General features: G+C 43.3%; 1 protein-coding gene across 2 annotated transcripts in view; it reads right to left on the bottom strand.

Moving 5' to 3' along the window:
• MAN1A1 (mannosidase alpha class 1A member 1) overlaps positions 1–24,844 on the bottom strand; it is a 181,889-nt gene extending 157,045 nt beyond the window's left edge. Inside the window, exons 1-2 of one of the 2 annotated variants that reach the window (XM_080937813.1) lie at positions 24,710–24,844; positions 22,684–23,538 (exon numbers count right to left, since the gene is read on the bottom strand). In XM_080937813.1, coding sequence (XP_080793939.1) covers positions 22,684–23,538; positions 24,710–24,736 — 882 coding nt within the window. In that variant the 5' untranslated portion in view covers positions 24,737–24,844. Of the gene's footprint in view, positions 1–22,683; positions 23,539–23,800; positions 23,994–24,709 lie in introns of those variants that run through there. The other variant, XM_080937814.1, reaches the window with a different exon arrangement.
• Between the last annotated feature and the right edge of the window lie 669 nt (positions 24,845–25,513).

Below are 25,513 nucleotides of genomic sequence, written 5' to 3'. Positions count from 1 at the left end.
GAGTACTTCTTGCTAGCAGGGGGAAAAGCCCAGGTAAAAGCACATAAATCGAATCCTGACAGACAGGGTTTCAAAAAATGAGTGATAAGACATGATTAGTTTGTAAAGACAGAATAAATGGGCCTGTGGTTCACAGTAACTGCACACATTCTCATTAACCAGACACCGTTAATGTGCAGACTCTTCCCATAATGAAACAGCAATAGGTTAGGATGTTAAACGGTGATCATGTGTAATGTTTAGCATCTTGGTTGTCAACACACTATGAAGAGGGAACTTCAGATGAGGAAATGCTTCCGTCAGAATGGTCTGTGGGCATGTCTGTGGGAGAAAGTTCTTATTGTTAATTGATGTAGGAGGACCCATGCCACTGTGAGCAGTAAAGGAGGTAGACCTGGGTTATATAAGAAAGACAGCTGAACATGAGCCTGGGAGCAAAGACAATCAACAGCTTTCCTCCAAGGTTCTTGCCTCAACCCTTACCTTATAAAATTCCTACCTGACATCCATCAGTAACGAACTACGAATTATAAATGTAAATAAACCCATGCCTCTCCAGATTGTTTTTGGTCATGGTAACAAAAAAGCAAAGTAGGACATAATTTTGGTTCATAAGCTGGGTATTTGACTAATGGGATAATGTAAAGGTGTTAATGCTAATCAATCATGCTTTTCAAGACATTCAGTAGTACATAGATTACAGAACCCCAGCCAAGGTGACTTTGACAAGTAGGTGTGCACCAGAAACATTTCCAGTACAATACACGTACCAAAACAGATATCTAGATACAGAGTGGGTGTTTGGCAGCCACTGTACAGCAATGCCTTTGCTCTTCCATGCTCACGGGGCTGTGACACAGCTGCCCTACCAGTACTATGAATCCTTGCTCCAACTCCAATCATAGCTGGTTAGACCGCGAAGGAAACCCGAGCCCGAACTTTCCATTCTAGGAATTCTGAATTGGGTCTTGGAGATGCTGATTAGAAACACAGTGCTCGAACTCACTGTTCATACAACCTCTGACATATATTCATAGACAGCTTGTTCACACACACACGGAGTACCAGATAAGAAAACGGTGACCTCATGTGCTAAACTATTCTAGATTTGTAGTTCCACGTAGGCCCCATGAGCTCGTGTTGCTATTTTGACTTAAACTCATGAGACTGCCATTATTTTCCTTACATCACACATCACTGTCCTTCTTTCATGGCCTGTGTTGAATGGATATATGTCTTTGCAAACAGTCCCTTCTATTAGGTTATCCGAAATTTCCCGGAGACCATGTGCCTTCCTTCCATTGCAGATGCCCAGGAAAACCCTCAGCCTGATTTGATTTGCTAGACTGTCTTCTTCACAGTGAGAAGAGTGGCTGTATCTGTGACCTTGCTATTGTTATAAAACACCACAGCCAAAAGGAACTTAAGGAAGAATGTGTTTCCACTTTGGGCACAGGGGTTGGGGGAGAATAGGAGTCAATCTTGACAGGGAAGCATGGCCTTAAGCAGGAGGTTTACCTGCAGGAGAAGGAAGCCAAGAGCTCATATCTCAATCACTAGCACAAAGTAGAGAGCAATCTGAAGTAGGTGAGGCTTTTCTCAGAGCTCACCCCAGTGACACCCATCCTCCAAGCAAGACCACACCTCCTGATCCTCCCCAAACAGTGCCATCAACTGGAGACTAAGTGTCCAAACACCCAAGATAATTTGGCAATTTCTCATTCAAACCGCCACATATACTCCTTGTTATATGCGTCCCTATAGACTCATAAAACAATTCAAAATATATTTAGTCCAACTTCAAATATTTTCCTAGTCATTCATAGTATCAACACTATTTAAAAGTCTAAAGTCTCTTCTAAGATTCAGGGCAATCTCTTCATCATAATCCTTTGTAAAAATCAAAGAGACAATTACATGCTTTCAATATCCAATGACATAAAGTCTACACTACTGTTATATGTGGGAAGTATGCAAGTCTTCCATGCGCTCCGGTTCAGTTTCCATCACCAAGTTTCTGGCCCGGGTTCTTGTCCTGACTTTCGTTTGTGATGGACTGCAGGCTGTAAAATGACTTAATCCCGACTCAGGTTGCTTATTGTCACGGTGTTTATCATGGCAATAGAGAAGTGACTAATAAAGTCACCAAATGCTGGTAATGAAAAACTCCATCCACTGAGAGAAGAACCCTCTCCCTGCCACCTTGCCTTTGTCTTCACTCAGTCTTCCTGTAGCCTCTCATCGTATTATGGATACCACCTCACTTCTCCAGTCCATCCACAGTGACCTTGAGCTTTCTGTCAATGTCATTAGTTTTACTGCAAATATTCTCTCTACCCAAATGCTCTGCTGAATCTGCTCCGGTTCACTCTATTTCCAAATCCAAAGGACAATTCTCAGCTCTTCTCTTCCCTCTCAGAAGCATTAGACACAGCTGAATCTCACGCCTGTAAAATATTAAATGTCAGACGATGGTCCAGGGTACCACACTCTGCCTGTTTTATTTTTGCATCTCTTTGACATTCTCTGTCACCTCTTTCTCAGCATATCCCTTACAACTTAATGCTTTTCAGACTCCTTGCCACCTCCAATAGGACAACGTCTTTATATACTTCTTATTGGCTTTCAGGATTTAATGATCTCAACATTTGTAGCCTTGGATTAAACCCTTCCAGTACCGTGTACTCCACGTTAGAGATATTCTACATGCGTTAAGTTTCACCTGTCTGAGCCATTCCCCAAGAAATGATGACCACATGTCTCCACACACTCTTTCTTTACCTGTGACCCTGACCATCATACTAATGCCATGATTAAAAAGAAGTACAATAGTTCGCTCCCCTATTCCTCCCCTCATCTTCTCACTTTAGTGCTCACAAAGTTCGACACATTCTACTTTTTTATATATTCCAAACATATGTTATTTCCTCAATCCCTGGGGCCCAGTTATGTGTCACTACATCCATCTGTTCCACTGCCAAGTCTCTGAACATGTCCTTGATACTAGGTCTTATGGGGCAATGTAAATGCGACATGATATCCTCACCTTAAAACCCTCTCATAGCTCTCAGTGATCTCAGGATGATGTTAGAACACTTGGCATTGACCCTTCCTCCGCCCTGACCCTGTCAAAGCACTCCTTCCTATCCTAGCACACTCCTCCTCCTTCCCTGACATTCACATAGGAACCAGGCTCCATGACCATTCGGAGTGACTCCTCTCCCCTTATTGCAAGTTCTCCCGGCATCGTTGCCCGCCCACCACAGCACTTCCTACACTGCCTTTCTGCCCTCTACCCTCTCCATTCCAACATGACGGGGATGCATCTCTTGCTTACTGCAGACTGCCAAGTGCCTTTGCGTAGCACATGCCAAGTGGTAGTGCTCAGTGTGTGTATAGGTATTGGTAGTGATGCCTAGTCTGACTTATTAAACACACAAAGAAAAGGAATTGAGCAAAATGGTTACTATATTGCTTGCTATATGCATTTTGAGAAGTTCTGTAATGTCTGTGTGTGTCTCTTAAGAGAAATCAACACGGTCTTTGCTGTTGCTTCACTACAAGCACTAGGGGTGGACTCCAAAGCAACGCACACTAGGCACCTGCTCTACCATTAAGCTACAAACACCTTGTGTCCCAAATTTCAACACCAAGCCTGCAACATTATCACTTGAATTTATAGATTTGTTTTTAGAGGTGTTGGGTAATATACCTCATCATGAACTTAAATCTAAACATTTGGTTAACATGGTCATACTTTATAGACCGATTCTCCCGGTTAAAATTTTAATGACTACAAAGTATAAGAATCATAGCTTTCCAATTTGTTTCTTCCGGTGTCAGCTGTCTTTCTCTTCCTTTGATGTAACTTTCCAGAGCGCCTAATTACTTGTATTAAAGTTTAAAGCATTACTTGAAGTAATTATATGCATGCATATCATGTATTTACCATGTGTATACATATAATTAATATATATATATATGTATACATACGCATCCATATATAAGCATTCATACCAATAAACATGTTTGATGTTGAACAAGCTATTATTCTCAAGAGAGGCTTTTCCAGACAAAGTTAACATAGGTTTCCCTTTGTAATTAAAGTGGGGGATGAATACAGTGTCCTCTCTCCAAGTTGCCCCCCCCTTTCAGGCAGAGGCATGGCTGTGGCATAAGACCCTGGAGAGCCCAGCCCCAGTTGGAGGAGAAGTCAGCAGACATCAGTACTTAGGGTACAAGGATGGGTGTTAGAGCCAGATAAATAAGCAGTGAGGCACACAAGAGTTACACAACCACGTGCAACTGCTTTGACTTTTCTCAGCTTTAATTCCTAAAGTGTAAAAAAGGAACATAATTACAAAACTCACAGGGCTTTCCAAGAATTAAATAAGAAATGTAATAATGTTAGCATAGCACCTTCATAAATGATAGACGGGACACAGTCATTACCTAAGGATTCTTCCCTACTGCAGAGTAAAGGGAAGAATTTACTATGCTCACACATATCATTTAGGTGCAATGTGTGTGTGTGTGTGTGTGTGTGTGTGTGTGTGTGTGACATTTATATATATATATATATATATATATATATATATATATATATATATATAGAGAGAGAGAGAGAGAGAGAGAGAGAGGGAGAGAGAGGGAGAGAGAGGGAGAAAGAGAGGGGGGTGGGGTATGTTGGCAGTGGCTGCATCTCTCTTGCTTACTGCCTTTGAGTAACTCATGCCAAGTGGTAGTCCTCAACGTGAGTGTGAGTACTGGCAGTGATTCCTAATCTGACTTATTAAACACACACACACAAAAAAAGAATTGAGCAAACTGATTACTGTATTGCTTACTATGCACGTTTTGAAACTGCTGCAATGTCTGTGTGTCTCTTAAAGGGAACCGAACATGGTCTTTGCTGTTGCTTCTCTACAAGCACTAGGGATGGAACCCAAAGCAACACACATTAGACAGGGACCATTAGGTACAATATATACAATACATATTATATATATTACACATGTATATTATATATTCCATATAGTATGTGTCTATAACATTTATATTATGTGTATATAATATATAAAATATATAATATTACATGTTGTGCATATGTAATATACGCAATATCACATAAATCATGCATACATATATAATACATATTATACTTAATGATATGTACATAAACTTATATGCATCTATTCACACTAATAAAAATGTTTGAGGTTGAACAAACTGTTAATCTCTAGAGATGCTTTTCCAGACAAGCTTAATATCAGTTTTGCTTTTGTAACTAGTGGGGGTGGAGACAGAGCCATCCCTCCATGTCTGAGCCCTCCCTACTCCCGTCTCAAACAGAACATAAAGGAAACAAATTTGAGCACAGATGAGAGCTAACATCTCACACTAACTGCTTTAACCACACACACACAGATCATACTACATGGAGCTCCAGTCCAGAACACAGGAACACACACCTCTTCACCAGGAGACTACGGAGCTTGTAGAGAACATGACTGGAGACCATCTTCCTTAGGTGTGTGTTACTAACATCTGCCTGGCTGTTAATCCTAGCCCTAGGGAGGGCATCGCCAGGTAATGCCATTGTTGTGAGTCTTAAAGCAAAAAGTATGCCACATTCTTAAACCCAAAATTGAGGTTTAAGGGTCGATTAAGGAATGCTTTTAAAACATCAAGGCAAAACAGGTAATTTCTCAAGACATCAGCCCTAGAAAGAAAGGAAGACAACTAATGAATGTGGGGGGGAAGGGGGGCGAATTCGCTTCTTTGAGGGATGAGCCCCCTTAGATAGTTGTCCAGTGCAGAATGGTCAGCCTTGAAACCAGATCACACAAACAACAAAAGCAGAGGTAGAAAGTTGTGTTTATATGTATATATCGGTGCAGACACCTAAGTACATGCCTTCATGTATGTAATAATAGTGATGAAAAAGAGACTACCGACTTGAGGGGGGACATCACGGGTTTAAGGGAAGGTAGCCAAAAGAGGGTGGAGGAAGGAAAGGGAGACAGAACGTGATGTGCCTCTGCTTCAAATTAAAATACGGTTTAAAACAGAGAAGTGCAGAGGAGGAGGGACATAGCTCAGTTGGTGGAATGCAGGCCCAACAAGAACAAAGGCTTCGGTTCAAAGCCCAGCATGTAGTAAATCGGCCACAGTCACACTTACTGGAATGATAGCTCTTGGGAAATGGAAGCAGGAGGGAGCACCAGGAATTCAGGGTTATTCTTGGTTAAATACTGCTTGTGAGACAAGCCCGGACTAAGTGAAACCTTATCTCAAAATCAATCAGTCAGTCAGTCGGTGAAAGTTGGGTTCCTCTTATGTAACAATGAGAAAAATTTAGAACACAGGAAACATTCATAGATATTCTCTTTCATGGCTACTAATGTACTGGGTGACCCCCGGGGTTTGTGATATACTCCAAAATGGAGTATAGGGCATAGGCTTCCTTGAGGGTAGACACAAAGACCTTTGCTAGCTGCCAGTTTTGTTTGCCTCCCTCTCCCCACCCCTTGAGTATTCCATCTGCCCAAATCCCCCAGAGTTTTGGGAAATACCACACACACAGTATGGTGCCGCATAAGACCTGAAATCAATCAAAGGCACTGTTTCCTGAAATGTCCTCCAAGGGAGTCCACGGAAAAGGAAAGGCTGACGGATATGCTAACCAATCATGTACCTTGACATCATTTCTCCCTCTGGAATTCTAGAGTGCAGCGAGTGCCCTGCAGGTCAAGGGAACAGTGATCCATCTTTGTACAAATCTCATGTCAAGAGTTCCCTTCTCCAGCTTCCTGGAAGGGGAACACTGCTCGGCTGTGAGGCTGGGCCTTTATTAAGGTGACTAGAGATCTGACCACGGTAAAGTGCACAGTCTTATCCCTGCCTCTCCTGGCATGGACTTTCCAGCCATTATGTCTCCTCTCTCTAAGAGGGATGTAGAAGAATGGAAGGCAATGATCTAACAAGGCACCCAGAATAAAATCAAACAGCATCGCAGAAACAAAAACTAGTATCTGACCATTTGTCCCGTATTTGGCTATAAAACCCTTAACCTCTTTACATCTACATAACAGCAGAGGATTCAGTGAAAACTTTTAAGGAATATATACATCCAGAGTGGCTTCCCTGATGAGAAGCCTTCAGCTGGTTATCTTAAGCCAATACCTGGCATGCCAGTTTGTAAAGTTCACTGCCAGTCCTCAAAGGAAGCCTTCTGAACCTCAGACTAACATTTTCCTTGGGAAACGTGGAGTGTAATTCTCCAGATCGCAGGTGGGTGGAGAACTCTAGCCACAGAAGTGAACTCACTGATATCCAGATGTGTAAGCAAGGGCATCCTTGCGCACTGCTTTTAGAGAAGCAGGAAGGGAAAGACAGGAGAGCACTGCCCCTCCCCCACGGGACTCTTACTGAACCATCGAACCTCAGTTCGCTTCACAGTGCTGCATCTCAGATTCAAAACCATCTCAAGTCAAAAACTTCAGCACTAGGGAGAGACAGGGAACTTAGATACTTTCATGTCAGCTTTTTTCTTTCTTTTTATTAGATACTCTGTATTTACATTTGAGATGTTATCCCTTTACCCTACCCTGCTCCCATCCCTTTTCCCCTCCAGTTGCCTTCACAAAGGTGCACTCCCTTCTGATCCCACTCTCCACCCCATTGCCTTGTCACTCCCCTACATTGGGAAAACGTGCCCTCTCTGGAACAAAAAAGTAAGATCTCTTCTCACATTGCTGCCAGACACTGCTATCTTCAGCTACATACTCAACTGGATCAATAGATCTTTCAAAGTGTGCACAGAGGTTGGTGTTTTACTCCACAGAGTTCTGGAGGGTTTGGTTGGTTGATAATGTTGTTATCTTCCCATGAGGTTGCAACCCCTTTCATTTCCTTAGGTCCTTTCTTCAGCAACCTCATTGGGATCCCCAAGTTCAGAGCAATGGTTAGCTGCAAGCATGCTCAGCTGTATTTATATGACTCTAGCATAGTCCCTGAGGGGGCATCTCTGCCTGATTTCTGTCAGTATGTACTTTTGGGGATCAGCTGTGCTTGGATTTGGTGGCTGCATTTGTGGGGGATCCCCAGGCTTCTGAGTGATGTTTCTTCAATCCCTGTTCCTCTATTTGACCTTGCATTTCCTCCTTATTCCTTCCCCCACTCCTGGGGGCAAATATGCAGAACCCCAAGCCTGCGAAATATTCAGTCAGGCTGGAAGGATCAAATACATTTGGAAAACACAGGAGCAAACGTACCCATCACCAGCAAAGGTCACCTTTTCATTCTCCGTGCCAATTTTAATTTTTAAAAATTTCTGCTTGGAGTTTTCATATGAAATAAATTTTTTAAAAAAATGATGCCATAGGTGAAAAGTCCTGTTATTTTTAACAGAAGATTGCATATATTCCTTCTTATATCAAGAGGAAAAGGAGTTAAATGCTCTACAGAAAGTCTTCATGAGTATAATGCTAAGGAGTAAACTTTGAGTGAATTACTTGATGCCGTGTTTTCAAGTCCAGTCTATTGGGTGCAAACTACGAAGTCATTTGTGCGCAGATTAAAGTTAAAGAAATGACCAATGCAGGTTTACATTTCACTCTTCAATTCCCATTTGAAATGTACAAGAAACCTCTCTGCCAACATGGCTGAAGCAGCAGCTGTGTCAATAATCAACGTGTGATATCACCAAGGTTGTCGATATGCCCTAAACTGAAAGCACACAGACCTAACTACTGCGCTAATTTCTGCAGATCGCCGAAACACGCTCAGCTTTTCAGTTCACAGAATATTTCTCCCAGCGTTTATCCGGTGTCGTTCAGACTCACCCTCTCCTAGCCTTTTCCCCCAGGTACGGACACCAGCCCAAGGAGCCAGACACAGCTCCACACTGATGAACCAATGCACACTGCTTCAGCACCGTGCGTGGCTTCCCTGAGCACGAGCATCATTTCTGCCGGCAAACAGTGCCCTTTTCCTGCCATGCCAAACAGGGGTTCAAGCAAGGGCAACTAAAATGAAAGTGAGAATAAAAAAAATCCAAGGTTTCCATCAACACAGTAACACTGTAGCCAAAACTTGCATTTATATCCTCCAGATAACTTTCTATTTTCGAGTTACTAAGTATGAGTGTGTATTTGTGTGTGCACATGTATCAATGTGTTATATGTGTGTGCATGTGTCTGTATGTGTGTCTATGTGTATGTGCATGGGTCTATGTGTATATGTATGTGTGTGCATGTGTCTGTATATGTATGTGTGTATCAATGTGTGTGTACTTATATACATGCACATGTATGTGTGTCAATGTATGTATGTGTGTGTACTTGTATATGGGTGTGCAAGTACATGTGCTTGCCAATGTGTCTGTGTCTATATATGTATGTGTTTGTATGAGTGTGTGTGTGTGCCTATGTGTGTCTGTGTGCATGTGTCTATGTGTGCATGTACTGGTGTTTATATGTGCATGCATATATGTGTATGTTTATATATGTCTACACATGTGCATGTGTGTGTTAATGTATGTGTGTATTTGTATATGAATGTGCATGTGCACATATAATATGTGCACATGTGTGTGAATATGCAAGTATGTGGATATGTGTGTGTATGTGTCTATGTGCATGCATGTTTATGTATATGTGTGTGAGTGTGTGTAGGAGGTGGTTCTGATGCTTTGATCATGAATCTGTTTGTGCATGCTGAAGGTCCTGTTCCCCAATTGGTTCTTAATCAATCAATAAAAGTGCTAGTGGACAGCGATCGGGTGGAAGAGATGGAACTTCCCAGGTTACAACAGGCAGGCAAGGAAGACCCAGAAGGAGGAAAGGATATTCACCATACTTAAGCGGGAGAGAGAGCCACTGGCCATGTGAGATCTCGAGTGGAGTGACCACTGGCCACCTCGCCCACTGGGCCTGGGGTTGCAGGCAGGAGATTAGAAATGCAACTAAGCTGAGGGAAGATTTGGGGTGCTGAGCAAGAAGGTAACTGAGCAACTAAGCTGAGGGCAGATGTAGAAGTGAGGGCACATGAATGGCGGGAAGCTTAGAAGTGTCCAGCCACTGCACTAAAAGCATATTTAAAATAAGCTTGTGTGTGTGTGTGTGTGTGTGTGTGTGTGTGTGTGTGTGTGTGTGTGTGTGTTTTATCTGCCGATCCAAGGAAACCATGACATAATATGGTAGGATGGTCTGCCTGAAGCTAAAAGCAGGTAGTAGAAACCTGCACACACATGCACACATCTAAAACCACGAGTGAGCCCATGCAAGTGTGTGGAAACAAGGTATCACTTTGCAGTCCAGGCAGCCCTCAAACCCCAAACAGTAGGCCTACTGTCATCTCCTGGAATGTGCTAGGATTACAGGTGTGAGCCACAATTGTGGGTTCTAAATATCTTTCTTAGTGAGCGTCCATATTCATTACTCCCAGCAATTTCTAGTTGCTAACAGAGAAAGGCTGTTTATTAAATAATATCACCTGCCAAGCATCATGCTGAGAGAATTATACACTTTTCCTATTTTAAGGCTCGTAACCCTTCTGTAAGAGAGAATCATTAGCCTCATTTTACAGGTGTGGAAAAGGAAGGCTATGAGGATTTCCACTTTGGCATACAGTCTCACTAGGCTGGAAAGAATTTTAGCCCCGTGCTTAAGTTGTTTCTCATTTTGGTTACATTTATGATGAACTGCTTTCTGTCACTTACTTTTGGGCCAGGAACCTACTGGGAAGAAAATGGTGTCTCTAGTTGTAAGAGTTCTGAAGTCCATAGGAAGGTGATCAATATAGTAGTGACATTGTCACGAGCAGGTTCAAGGAAAGAAATAATAAATGATGTGGCAATTTGAAAACAGGAGATCTTATTAAAGACTGTGAAGCAAAGGCTTCCTAAGAACAGAGTCTGAGAAAGTGCGAGGCTGATCTTTTACAAGAGGAACAAAAAAAAGCAGAAGCCTGATTAAGGTTCATTCTGGAGACAGTAACTCTGAAAGTTCAATGAAAGCAGAGTCCTTCCTAGTGCTCAAGAATAGAAGAGAAAGTGACTGACAGGCCAGCAAAAGAGAACAATATCCTGAAAAATGTTTTTGAGACTCAAGTCACTGTACAGTAGCCTCAGCATTATCCTAGGATCATGCTAAAAATACCCACCTAGTCCCACTGAGTAAGAAACTCGGGAGACAGAGCCCAGTCATCCATCCCTGCCTTTACACGTTCTCCAGGGAATGCTGGTGTGTGTCAGCTTGAATGACTTCTTTAAGAGAAAGGGAAAATTATTAGAACCCTGAGTGGGGCAACAACGGGAAAGATATGATGTTTTAGAGAGATGGATTTGCAGCATAGATTAAAAAGGAGACCATTTGTGAATGTGTACACTCCGCGGAGCTCTGACATGCACTGGTTAGAGCAAGGCAGCATTTTTAGGAGATTCGGCATTAACCTGGGAAGGACACCACAGCTTTCTCTTTCCCACTTTTCTTACAGGAAGAACGCACTGATGAAATTCTGATTTCTCTGGTGGAAAGGGAAAAAAAAAACACCTCACGTATAACTTTTTCTTCTTTTTAATCACACCGTGATACTGTGAGAACTGCTTATTAAAATACACTTGTCTCAAAAACTTTTATAGGAATAGAAAAGAAAATTTTAATTAGATGTGCCGTGTATAAAAACCAAAATACGAGGAGAATGACAGCCCTTACTAAATATAGTCAGTACCCTAGGAGATAATGACCAGAAATAACTGGGGACTCTTTAAGAACTACACACCTAAATAAACACAATGTTGGGTGTAAATCCAGAGGCAGAGTGAGTTTTCAAGAGACTATAACTGTTTTACTCCAAGAGAGTACTGACCTTTAACGGAATCCACAGTCATGTACATTACTCCAGTGAGGTTACATTTGCTCAAAGGATTTTTTTTTTTAATGAAACGGTTTCGCAGCGAGTTTACAAGCACATAATAAAACAAATACAGTTTTCATTGCATAAATCATTCTGAGAAACAGCTTTAAAACTGGAAAAGGTCATTTTCTATATTCGTTATCCTCTTCACCCATTAGATATGAGCCTTACGACTTCTGGCTGAGACAAACAAAGCCAAACCAAACTCAAGTGCTCTTCAACAAGACAGTGGCTGGCAGCCCGGGAGGTGCTTGAAAGGAAGTCAATTAACCAGAGTTATCCCTGATGCTCTGTGTGGCTAAAAACACATGTGCACTTAACAAGTATTTGATAGGTCCTGCTTGAGGCAAGGCCCGGGGTTGGCAGTCATTTGGTAGAGGAAGGAATGGATGTTCTCCATTTCCCAGCAAGATAGTTCTAGAACACATTAATGACCATAAAGAGCCTATGCCGCAGAAATTCTGTAGTTTTAAATTAAGACAAAGACAAGTAATTCTAACCTGTACTGACCTCATCTTATTACTCATGGAATACCTAATAAATCATCATTTTATTCACTCTTTCTGTTAGTGCCGTTTTCAACGGCAGTTAATAAATCATCTCCATCTCTTATGTTCCTTGAGCTCACTGACCTCGCCACTGAAAACTACTGAGTTCTTCTAAACACATACTACGCTGAGCAACCCAGGGGACTGCACAATGAAGATGAGCCAAAGTGCTCAATATGAGGAAATGCATACAGTGTATTAATTCTGAGCCAGCCATCAAAGACAGCATCCTTTACACTAACAGGGGTCCCCTTACATTGCTTAATAAGAATCCCATACAAAAAATGCTGACTTGTGCTAATAACCCCTCAAATCAGAATATGGGCTACTCAGGCATTCTAATTATGAGCTGAAAACCTATAGTTGACTAGATATAATATTCAACCCTGCCAGTTGACTACAAAAATAACATGCTTCAGAGATCAGCATCTTAAAAATTCTAAAATTACCACCATCTCAAACCACTATTTATAAAAATAATATACTACATTTTATGCCAATCATTATTCATCATGTTAACACAGTTCAGAAACAAATTTAAAAAGACTTGGTGTCTAGCAGACTATTCAAGGTCTGAATATAGACACATTTTCAAATATATAGCTCTTAACTATTCTACATTCTTCAACAACAAACATTGGATTTGAAGAAATCAGCCAAAAAATCAAAACACAGAGAGGTTCCCCAACTCTATCAACACTAAGCTTTCCGTCTACTTGAAAGTTTTAGGCAAATGGATGGAACTAGAAAATATCATCCTGATTGGGGTAACCCAGTCACAAAGGAACACACATGGTACACACTCATTTGATAAGCGGATACTAGCCCAAAAGCTATGATCACCCAAGAAACAATTCACAGACCATATAAAGCTCAAAGTAAAGACCAAAATGTGGATGTTTCTGCCCTTCTCAGAAGGGGAAACAAAATACTCGCAGGAGAAAATACAGGGGCAAAGAGTGGAGCTGGGACTGAAGAAAGGGTCACCCAGAGATTGCCTCACCTGGGGGTCCATCCCATATGCAACTACCAAGCCCAGACACTATTGCTGACACCAGGAAGTGCTTGCTGACAGGAACCTGACATGGACGTCACCTGAGAGGGTCAGGTAGAGCCATATTGATACAGATGAGGATACTTGCGGCTAACCATCGGACTGAATATGGGAACCCAAATAAAGGAGCTAGAGAAAGGAGCTGAAGGGTTTTGCAACCCATGAGAAGAACAACATTATCAACTAACCAAACCCTCAAGAGCTTCCAGGGACTAAACTACCAAACAATGAGTACACATGGAGAGACCCATGGCTCCAGCCACATATATAGCAGAGGAGGGCATTGTGTGGCATCAATAGAAGGAGAAGCCTTTGGTCCTGTGAAGGCTCATTTTCCCAGTGTAAGGAAATGCCAGGGTGATAAGGTAGGAGTGGGTGGTTGGGTATGGGAGCACCTTCATGGAAGCAAAGCGGGGGGGAGGGGATAACATTCAAAATGTAAATACATAAAATATCCAATAAAAATGATTTAAAAAGATTTTTATATGTCATCAAAGAGCTCTACCCGCATAAGATCTGCTTGTTCTTTCACCACAGGAAGATAAGTGGTACAAATTTAACTGGTGTCTTTTGGGTATGCTGTCTTAAGAATTCAACTCTGTGGGGCCTTACATTTGCGACAGAAAAAGAGGTCACTTCTTAAGTATGTGTGGACTTAAGTTTTAACCTTTGACTATTTTAAATATTATCACGCCAATGAGTCTAAACCAAAAAAAGTCTCTTCCACCGTTCTTAGATCTGCAGAGACAGGCATCATCACTGACCTAATGAGGAAAACCTCAACTTCAATTTAAAAGTGAAGACCAGCTAGTAAACTGGGGCTCAGCTTATGGAAAGTGGAACAATCCAACACAAAATATTATCTCATCACCTACAAATAAAAATCAAGATCCAATAGGCTGGTTTTAGTATACCATTGGTGAAGGTAGATATGGTTCAAGAGTCAGGACATCTAGAATGTACTATGATCTTTCAGCCAACCTACTTACAAGAAAAATGAGAAAAAAAATACTAGACAATGACTTAATATTTGTTATATGAAAAAAAGGAAAGAAATGACCAGATTCAAATAAATGATATATCCTGAGGCTTTTATCTGACCATATGTGTTTTCAGAAAACAACAGAAGCAAATTGCATCAATTAAAAGCACTTATGTACACCAAGGTCAAACCCGTGAATGAGTTAACATATTAGTAGAGGTGGGGGGTAGTGAATCTACTTATAACCTCTGCCTACACTGTCTTTGCAAAAAACAGGCCTTTGCTTACAGTTAAAAAAAAAAAAAAAAAGCACAGGAAACGAGCTAGCTGTTTCTAAAACGTATTTTCTCCCTTGCTAGAACAAACATCAAAGAACAACAGTTTCTACTGAGCGCATTCAGTGACGTAGACTTTGATATGATTCACATCCAAGAAGGGCAAAGTTTGAACAGCTGGAAATAAGGGTCTGAGAAGAGGCACACCCGTGTGCTGCCTTAACCATCTACAACTTTGTCTTCTTCAATTATGCTCTTACCAAAAAACAAAGCAAACAAAAAATAAAACAGCAACAACAACAACAAAAAACAACTTGAATAAGCACCGGTATTAGCAGCTTGATCATATGCATGTATTCCTATGAAAGAAATACTAATTTCAGGCAAGAAATCTAGACTGTCACCCTCAGAAAGGACCAGGAGTTCTGACGATTATCTCTGAGCTTCTCTTGTTTCTTAGGATATAGTGTTCCTCGAGAGATCCTGAAAAAAACCATTCAAGGAGGAAGGCTCTGACAGAAACCGAGGCTCCAGCAACAGCTGTGGTGTTTGCATGTCATGAGTTCCCGTCTCAACCACAGTCATTCATGGGTCTATGTATCAATTACTGTCACACCCTTTCCTGTAAACTCTTGGCCTATGCCAAAAGGCTTCCCTCGGAGTGTGGCAACAGAACACGTCTTAGAGTATGTTGTGTTGTATTATTAAACGTTATTCTTTTTTAACTGGGTGTTATTTGGTTAGTTTCTCAGTGCCAAACCTGCCTTCACACCAAGTTCTCATGATAAACATGCACAGGAGGATCTGGAGACTAGACAATCTAATGATAAAAGGTAAATCCATAAAGAAACGAAAATAAAAGTTAACATCATATTGCCTGAGATCAGAACTGAGAGAACAGAGCTACATCATGGAAGCTGGATATTTGCGCAGTTAGAATGTGGGGAAGACAAGCTGACCTGAGAGAGAGAGAGAGAGAGAGAGAGAGAGAGAGAGAGAGAGAGAGAGAGAGAGAGAGAGAGAGAGAGAGAGAGAGGAGAGAGAGAGAGAGAGGAGGGGGTAGAGGGGGGCATGATCATCACAAATGCCAAGGAACCACAATGATGGCTACTTGGGCTTTTTAATTTTATCTATCAAGTTACATGCAGAACTGCTGGGTTCTGATTTACGGAACGCAGCTGCTGGCAGATTCAGAGGTACACTGACTCCTAAATGCTCTTAAGCCTTAATCTCATTTGGTTTTCTTTCAGGTACTTGAAGATCACAGAAATCTTTATCAGGACACTGTGGAGGTAGGGTGGCGTGGGGCGGCCTTTGCTGTCTGAAGAGCAGATATCAGCCAGCATCACTTTTGCAGGAAATACTTGAAGCTGCTCCATCTCCCTCCAAAATGTTTTCAGTGGGGATTCTGGCTGCTGGCATGTCAGTCAGGGCTGTGGAGGTAAGGAAGCCAGGGCAGGACCAGCCAGCCTCTCAAGTTCCGGCTCCCATTAGAGGTTTTGTACCATTATATGAACTGGCCTGGTCAGGCCCTGAACTGCACACCCAGGCCTCACCCTTCAGACACTAAGGACATTTCATAAAGTCCAATGGAGGAGCCCTATTGAATATATATCAATACATAAACTAATGTTTATATATGAGTACTGGAACTCAAGATGTCTGAGGACCTTTGGAATCTGAAACCTGAAAAATACATTTAATTCATTTAATAAAAAAAATGGAATTCTCAGCAAAGATCAATAGCTTCAAAATATAAGCAAACTGTACACATTCTACATAAGCCTATCGGGTGACAGGCTTAGCTCTGATTATAGAGGTGATCATCATTATATAGTTTCTGGCAGATCTAAAATATGTTTTCTTTTCACTTCTTTACAACATCCCTGCAGCAATAAAACAAGTTAAAACTCACTTTGCTCAGTCTATTTTGAGGACGAATTCCAATACTTAAGGAGATGCCTTGACTGTGACAATCCTGAAGACAGCGCTTCAGGACCAGTAGATCTGTCTGTGAGAAATGAGGCCATCTTTTACACACGCCCTGAAGTATATGAACAGATACGTATGCACTGAGGATATAAGTTTCAAGATGCTAGAGGTTTGTTGGAATTCATCAATCTAAGATAATTAGAGTTGACCAGAGCACAGTTTAAAAACACACCTATCTGGACAGAGGACTTAGACACACTGTATAAGTGCCTCTTTAATCATAAAACCCTAATGATAACTATTGTTGTAACTGTCCTCAGAAATCTCCTCACTTTATCCATGGCTTATTAATGGGCACATGAAATAAAGTACTCATGGAAGTAGCAGCAAGAAGCATTTGCTGTATACTTTATGCACAAAGTCACTTTTAGGCCTCAAGGTCTAACAACGCAGGCTCCAGTATAATCCTCACATTACAAATGAGAAAAATGAAGTTCTGGGGGATTAAGGGCCTTGGCAAAGGTCCTGGAGCTAGTGCATGGTGACAACCAGACTCAGATCCAGGTAACATGGGTCCAGGATCCATGGTTCTGTCAGGTCACTGCAATTGGGCAGAACAGAAGAGAGGAAGGCACTGAAGTAGGCTTCACAGCACCTCCTCGGAGAGACAGAAAGGCCTGATGATGATGGTGATGGTGATGATGATGATGATGATGATGATGATGATGATGGTGGTGTGTGTGTATATGTATGTGTATATATATATATATATATATATATATATATATATATATATATATATATCCTAAATAGTTTAATGTATATATGCCTCCTATATAGTTCTCTTAGGTTAACTGTCACTTCTTCTGCTGTCTATAATGCTATATATAGGTGAAGAGCACATTCATTTATAGTTTGAAGAGCTCCCCTGAATCATGGCATCCCTCTTCTCTGGGCACACATATCTTTAAGGTATTTCAACCCTCTTTGCTTCTCCCTTTTTTATCTCTTCTCTCTTTTTTATCTCTAAAGGTATACAGTGGAGCCTCTACAAACGCTTCTACTCTCATAGGAAAATTTATAAGCAGAGGAAACTACATTAGATCACTCTTAGCCTATGTTCCTTTAAAAACAGTCTTCTGGGTCACACGCATAGTAACATTAAAATACAAACAAACAAAAATCCAACCTTACTATAGGTTACTTAAAGCCAATGAAATAAAATTTACAATAGGGCAGAGTTTAGTCACATCTGTTCTAAGCTTATTCTATTTTAGGGTCTGTGGAGAGCAAACATGGTTGCCATGTGGGTTTCATTTAGGAAGTTAAGTGTGAGGGTTGGGAAGCAAAACTCAAAACTCAGGCCTTTTATTCTCCATTCAGCTCTGCCACTAACGGGGTTTCCAGAAAGATCTGGTGTTTCGGATACTCCACCATAGAGTCCATGAGCGAAGGCGTCACTCGGGTCTCATACAGCTATGGTATTTTATGATCTAATACATATGTTTGGGCTTAAAAATTTAAAAAGAAAACTCTCAAGATTAGCATTTCCTGGCATGTTGCTGGTAACCAAAAGAGAAAAAAAAAACTTGTAGAATTTGTACAAAGGCTGTTTAAGAAAGTATGAGACGGGGAAGTGATGTCCAGACAGTGCCCATCAGACAAGGCAGCAGGTTACCAACAGAGGAAAGTTAGGACTCCCCACCCCACATACACACACACACACACACACACACACATGAGTATGTCTTCTTTAAACTACTAGACATATTCTTCATCTCTTTCTTTTATACCTTTTTAGGTCATTGTGCCAATCATTTCTAATCCTCTTGTGGCTAACCAAAACCTAATATGTTTATATGTGAAAAAAAAAAAAGATATTAAAAGCCTATTAGGCTGGGGTACGGATGTTAGGTCCGGGGCACTTGGAATCCCCTCTACATATTAGCCTTCATCCTTCATAAGTATCTGTACATATTCCTCCATTATGACCTTGACACACACACTAAAACCTCTCCTTTAGCACAGGATTTATATATTAAGGGTTTGGAAAATATATTTTAAGTATATGAATTCTGCAGTTAAAGTCAAAGACGTCAGGATGTCTTAGAAAGGCATTTTTACACATGTGAGCACCAGGATCCACTTCTATAAGATAGTTTGGCTGATTAGCTCACCTGAGGACTACGGCAAAGGTTTCAACACAGGGTCCACATTGTTCAGCTGCCTTTCAGAGCTTTTACCAAGTTCTCAGTCCTACACACAGCTCCTTTGTGTGATCCCTAGCTGCCTGAGGCGATAAAGCCAAGGTATTCCCTTTATCAAAGTGACAGAATGGCTGGCTTGCAGCGAATTGCACGGAAGACAACTCAGGCAGTTCACTTCTGCTCACAATCGTTTCTTCCTTCTATTCACTAGATAGCACCTACTGTAGTGTTAACACACTGCTGAAATCAGGACTTATTCATCTTTTCCCTTGCGCTGGGATCCCTGAGTGAGGCAGGTCACACCAGCATGGATTCAGTGAGGATCACCAAGGAGCAGGGGGCCAGTGAGCATGTAAACAATGTTAGCAAAAGTGTGCAAACCCCCTGGGCCTGGACTTCAAAGGATAGCTTTGTTATGTTCTAAATGCTCATTTCTGAAACCCATACAATTCACCTGGAATGTTAAGCTTCAAAATAAAAGCGTTTTTGTTTCAATTTGTCGAGGTAACTCATTCTGACATCTGATCTTTGGGCAAAGGGCAAATAGTTAATATTTAACATAAACTGTAAACTGTGCACACACACACACAGTCATTCACGTACCCCACTAGTGCTAGTGTAAAATGTAATAAAATGTGTTTTAACCATTAGCCATTAACGTGCACTTTCTTAATATCTTAGAATCTACAAATAGCTCAAGAATGAAAGCCTTCCCTCAAGAAACTAAGACTACAGCGGTGCCTACTGCTAATGTCTCCTAAAGCCTCAAGTGACACACCCAAAGCAACCAGCCTGCAGAGTGCCATTCTCCAGAACTTATGCTGTAGGGGACTCCAGTCTGAGAAGGGCCACTGCTATCACTCAGAATGACCCTTAACTTCACAAAAAGAAAATGAAAATGTTCATTGTTCAAAGTAAATTATGGCCTTCATCCTAAGGTACACAGTAGGCTGTTTCTTTCCCCTGCCCCCCTGATCTTTTAAAACTTGCTAATTTTTAAAAACAAGAACATACAGAAAGAGAAATATTCATAATAAAGAGTATGAACATTTATAATAAAAAGTTCATCAGAAAGAGTGTGTTCATAATAATTCCACGAAATTATTTAACTTTTCACAGTTTTTCTTAAAACCATAGGATAACTTGACTACAGTTTTATGAAGATCAAATAAATATGAACCTGGCATATATCATAAGGCAGGGCAACTCCAGGATAAATGTTTCCATAGGGTTTCAGGAAAGGGTCATGCTAACATTGTGGGAATCCGGATTGGGAAAAGGAAAGTATTCATCAAATCCATCATTACTGGAATTAGTAGAATTCACTCAGTGAGTTTCAGTGGAGGCAATGCCCTACATTAAATCAGCAGCCTACCTCCCCTCCGACACAAACATATCAAAAATCCAATGTGGTGCCAGTTGATACAATCTGATGTGATACACTTATGTCAGCATTATAAAAACCGTGTAAATTCACCTTGGGTCAAATGTATTAACTGAAAGCTTGACTCAAAACCAATCCTATGGCTTCTAAATTTTAACTATAAAAGTTTTAGCCTGAGTACAATAAAGAGCTTAAGTGTAAAGACAACTAAACATACAGAAATGAGGCAAAGGGCTAGGAGTCACAGCAAGTAGGCCAGAGTTGGGGATGTAGAACTCCAGTGTATAAGGCTGAAGTCTAATGTGTCATCAACCACCTTTCTTTTCCATGGCCAAATACCAGGTCCTTTACAACAGCTTAAGTTGAGGGTAAGGAGATGGGTCACTAAAATTCATTCTATATGTGTCCAAAGATGACAGAGAGTAAATTTTAAAGGATAATAGCATGACTTACTGCTTTTGCTTTATAAAAGACTATGTTTGAACTATTCTAATGGAAAATTATAATTCATCTCTCCCCTCCTCCAGTTGCCCTTTGACTAAATACTGAAGCAAATCACGCTGACGACTTAGGGTTTTCAGGACTGTGTGGAATTAAAAACAGCAAAAATTCTTGACCTGGTAAATTAAGTTTGTGTGATTTAGGGCCATAGATAAGGAAGGTCTAAGAGCTGGTGGCTATACAACCTGCCGAAATGCTGCTCTCAGTGAACTACTTAGGCATGGTGTGTAATTGAAACCCCCTTCCAGTCATCAATGGGCGGCTTCCTCATGCTTTAGTGTTTACAATCCCCTCTTCCTAAAGCTACAGGGCACAGTAACCATACGCATGCCATTCGTGAATCACTGGCTTCAAACAGCAACAGCAGCAGAAATCATCTGAGGGTGAGTTTTCTAAAGGTCCAGATTGATTAAGGAGTCTAAGGGGTAGACGAGGGAAGATGTTTAGGAAGAGGCAGAAATGTGTCCCATTCTCTCAGACGGGCAGGACTGTTGGGATTTCACAGAGAGGAAAAGCTGCTGGAGAAATCGGCTCATGATAGCGTAATCCATTCGTCTGCTATGTTTCTGCAAAGCAGAAAGCATGACAGATGATCAAACAGGACCATGCGCCTGCAGAGTAAAGGCTCAGCTCAGAGGAGACTGACCAGGACCCCAGTCCACTAGAACTTGCTCAGTGACACCTTAGCCCATCTCATCTGGTCTTACCCACCTCCTGTGGCAATCAGCCTGCCTCCATCCTGTAGCCATTTTAAATCTCTTTACAGCCTCCAAATTCTGCTTACTTCCTCACAGTGCCACCACGACCCTTTCCTGATAGTGGATCTCATACTAAAACAACGTCTTCACAAAAATACTACATCCATTCATCATGCATTTCAGAGGATGGATCCCGAGTTGGGGTGACAATGCTTTACCAGAGTTCTCCCTAACTGGCTTCCCAGGAAAACACAGAGAAAGCAGCCTGGAAGGACACATGTCCCCAGACTCTGATGACCGGGAAGCTTCCACTTTTCTTCCTTCGGGTCTCAACTTGGTCACTAACTGCTTCTTGGGCTGTAATTTCTCAGTCTCTTTGAAATGACAGCCTGAAAGGATTTCCAAGGGTTCCCTTTGCCTTTAAGCTTGCAGAAACCAATCACATGGCACGAATAAAAATAACCAGAAAGAAATTACACAGGATTTACCAAAGTCCGAGTTTGCTCTAGATTAACTTATTCACTGAGCTGCTGTGGAGGCTGACCTGTTGCATTAAAGAATACCCCCTTTTCTGACAGTGTTCTAGAAATACAGAAAACAGCAGAAACTCCCCCCCCCACCGTGTATGTGTGTGTGTGTGTATGTATGTTTCTCATGATTTAAATCAGTATTTAATTATAATGACAGTATGTAGCATATGACAGGAGGTCTCAAGTTATAAGTTTACAGCCTGTTACACACACACCTGGCAAGGGGAGGCCACATGACTGAACACTAGATGTGCTGGCTCACTGTTATAACCTTTGTATCATGTGTGATTGATGCCCTGTGTTTACAGTCAGCTTCAATTTCAAACGACCTGCAAGCCCCTCGTAGGAGGAGGAGGACTGTTCAATACCTGCAGTGACTGTTTGCAGCCTGGACTAACTGCAGCCAGAGAGGAAGCAATGTTATCACCCCTGGCCTCCTACAGCTTAAACTCAAACAGCATGCAAGTTCGTTGGGATTCAGCCTCAGATCCTAAATGGTCGCGTATCCTAAGCCAGTAAAAGGCAATAAAAGGCAAAGGGTAGAATATCTTTCTCGCCTTTGCATGATAGCGCTGAAGCCCTAAGTTCCAACCGTTTATCAAACCTCCCAGAAAACAGCGGCACAATTGGGATTTCAGGCAGGGCTTACTCACCTCTTTGATCTTTGCCCTCTTCTCGCGGATGGTGGCGTCAGCAGGCTCCCGGTTCTCTACTCCGATCGGGGCCAGGAAGTCCACGTTGGGCAAGCCCCCAAACAGGTCCTTGTCACGCAGCTGGTCCTGGGCCACCTTCTCCTTCTCCAGGAGAATGTCTCTTTGGATCTCCTCTGGCAGCTTCTGCAGGGTCTCCTTGGCTTCTCGGAGAGCCCGTTCGTGGTTTTCGCGGATTCTGGCTAAGTTGTCCTCCAGGCCAGCTCCAGGGTCCCCAGGCACGCCTTCCTCGCGGTGCCGGACTCTCCCCTCAGCAGCATCCTCGGCACGCGCCCCGAGCCCGGGCTTGTGCTCCGCCGGCGGCTGCAAGGCAGGGTTGGAGTGGAACAGGACCCCGCTCAGCAGCTTGGAGGAGTCAGGCAGGAAGAAGATTGCCCCGAAGCAGAGTGTGATGAAGGCGCTGAACACCAGCAGCAGCACGAACTTCTCGGTGAGGCGGAAGGCGGCGGGGCCAGACCCCTTCCTCCCGCCGCCAAGACCCCCGCCCAGGCCACCGCCCAGGCCGCCGCCCCCGGGGCTACTGAAGAGGGGTAACAGGCCCCCCACGGGCATCGCTCCGGAGATTGTAGCCGCCGGCTGACAGTCTGTCCAGGGGCCCGGAGCCGAGCCGCTCAGCAGCCAAACTTCGCTGCCGCGGGCCGTCAGCGGCTGCGGGGCCGGCTCTTGCGCATCCAGGCCGCCCAGAGCGCGTGTCTGGGCTGCGGGTCTCCCCGCTGGAAGCGGCTCCCCTCCGGCGATCCTCGCTGGGGCGGCTCCTTTGGCAAAGAGGCACGCGCGGCAAACCGCTGGCTGCAGCCCCTGTTTGGGGGGTTGGGGGAAGAGGAGACAGTAAAACGCGGTGGTTAGGAAGGTGCTGAGAAAGTTTCCAGTGGGTCCCCGCCCTCCCCTGGCCCGGGGAACCGCAGGACCGTATCCCGGCAGGCAGCCCCGCGGTCCAGCCGCGGGCACCACCCTCGGAGCCCACTTTGGACTTGGGGCGAAGTTTTCAGCTGTGGAGGCAGGGTGTCCCGCGCACATCTGGGTCAGGACGGCGGACACCTCGGTGGCAAGGGCGGCGCACCTCTGGGCAGCAAGGGCGCCGCGTGCGTAGGGGGCTCGTCAACTTCTCCAGCTGCCCATCTCCGAGCCTGTCACGGCGGGCGGTGGCGCGCGTACAGCCCCGTGGCTTTGGGGCTCCGGGACACTGCTCAGGTGAGCGAGCGCGCCGACCTGCCGGCGTGTGCCAACAAACCAGGCAGCGTGCTACCCTCAGCCGCGGCCCCGCCGTGCACTAATAGCACTGCCGGTCTCCCGGCGGTCGGAAACGAGGGCGGTGACGCGTCCGGAGAGTGACAGCGCGTCCGGGCCAATCTCACGCCTCCCAGGGTCCCGCGGGGGTGGAGCCGAGGCGGGGAGGGGGCCGCGCAGGGCGGGGAGTTTACGGGAAGCGCAGCCTCTCCGGGACCCGGCAGAGGCGGGGAGGTCGCGGCTCTCCTGGGCCCCCGAGGGCTGGAGCAGAGCCCAGGAGCCGGGTTAAGACTCGCCTGGAGAACCCGAGCGAGAGTTGGTCCGAGCTTACTCGGCCCCCCAACCCATTCGAGCCGGAGCTCCAAAGGTGGTGGATCCCAGAGTGACCGCGACTAATGCGGTATCACCAGCAAGCCCTGATACACGGAATTGGCGATCCCCAAGAGAACGCAGGGGAGGGTTTGAAGTGGTTTTGAAGTCTTTTCTCCAGCCACCCCTCATTACCCAACACTGGGATTCCCCGGTGCCCAATAACTCTCGAATCCAAAGTCTCTAGGCTCCCCTAGAGAGCTTTTGAGCCCTCTGCTCTACCTCACTAGCACCTTTTTACATTCTGGGCGACTTGGGGTTTGGGAATTGCTTGGAGCTCTAAGTATACATCCTCTTCCCCTTACAAGAATCAACAACAACAAAAAAAGTTGTATGACTCCCCCACACTCCCCCACTTTCGAAATTCATTTACCTCATCGCAGTTGGTCAAATTTTCCATTCAAAGGAGACGGTTCTATGCTGCCAGAGCTCGAAGCAATAAATTGAACCCTGTTGAAATTAAGTCTTGGATGCGACAACTCCCAGCGAAGGCAAGACTTGGTCCAACAGAGATTGTTTTTAACACAGCCTTGCAGTATTCAGTCTCATGGAATGTCATGGAGACTGGCTCCACCTCCCATGACATCGATTGGAATGCCCTGCTGATATTGCATAGATCTACATTTTGACCTGGCTGGGAACCCCCTGCCTCTGGATGAAGGGACAAGAAAACATTTCCCAAACTGCATTATAAATCCCCTGTTGCTCCGCAAAGCAACACTTACCAGCGGAAAATTTGACTGACTGCCCACTCTTGCAAGCTGGTTTCTAGCAGCTCTGTTTACCCTCAACCTTCTCCTGAAACATGATTTTTATTTGCCCTTTGCTTGTTGTCTTAAGCCATAGGAAAACAGCTAGTACCTTCCAGGAGAGTGATCACAGCACAGTTGTATCCAGGTGTTGGGTTGTGTGTATAAAATAGAAAACCAAGTTAGAAATCCTAAGATGCTTTTCGTTTAAATGCTAGTTATTATTTTAACCACCATTTTTTTCGTTGTGTATTGGACTTGTGCAAAACGAGCCAGTAACACAGCCAGAAGTTCTGGTTAATAAGAGATTTTGCCTTAATAAATGTGACTTCATAGCTTGATTATTTTGATACTTGCTATGAAATTCTATGCCCAGAAGAGAGCAGCATACCCAAGCAGGGTAAATAGATTTAGCTCTAAAAATGAAA

The sequence above is a fragment of the Micromys minutus genome, assembly GCF_963924665.1.
Source record: "Micromys minutus genome assembly, chromosome: 25".
NCBI lineage: Eukaryota > Metazoa > Chordata > Mammalia > Rodentia > Muridae > Micromys > Micromys minutus.
This window is presented reverse-complemented; position numbering and strand designations above follow the sequence as displayed.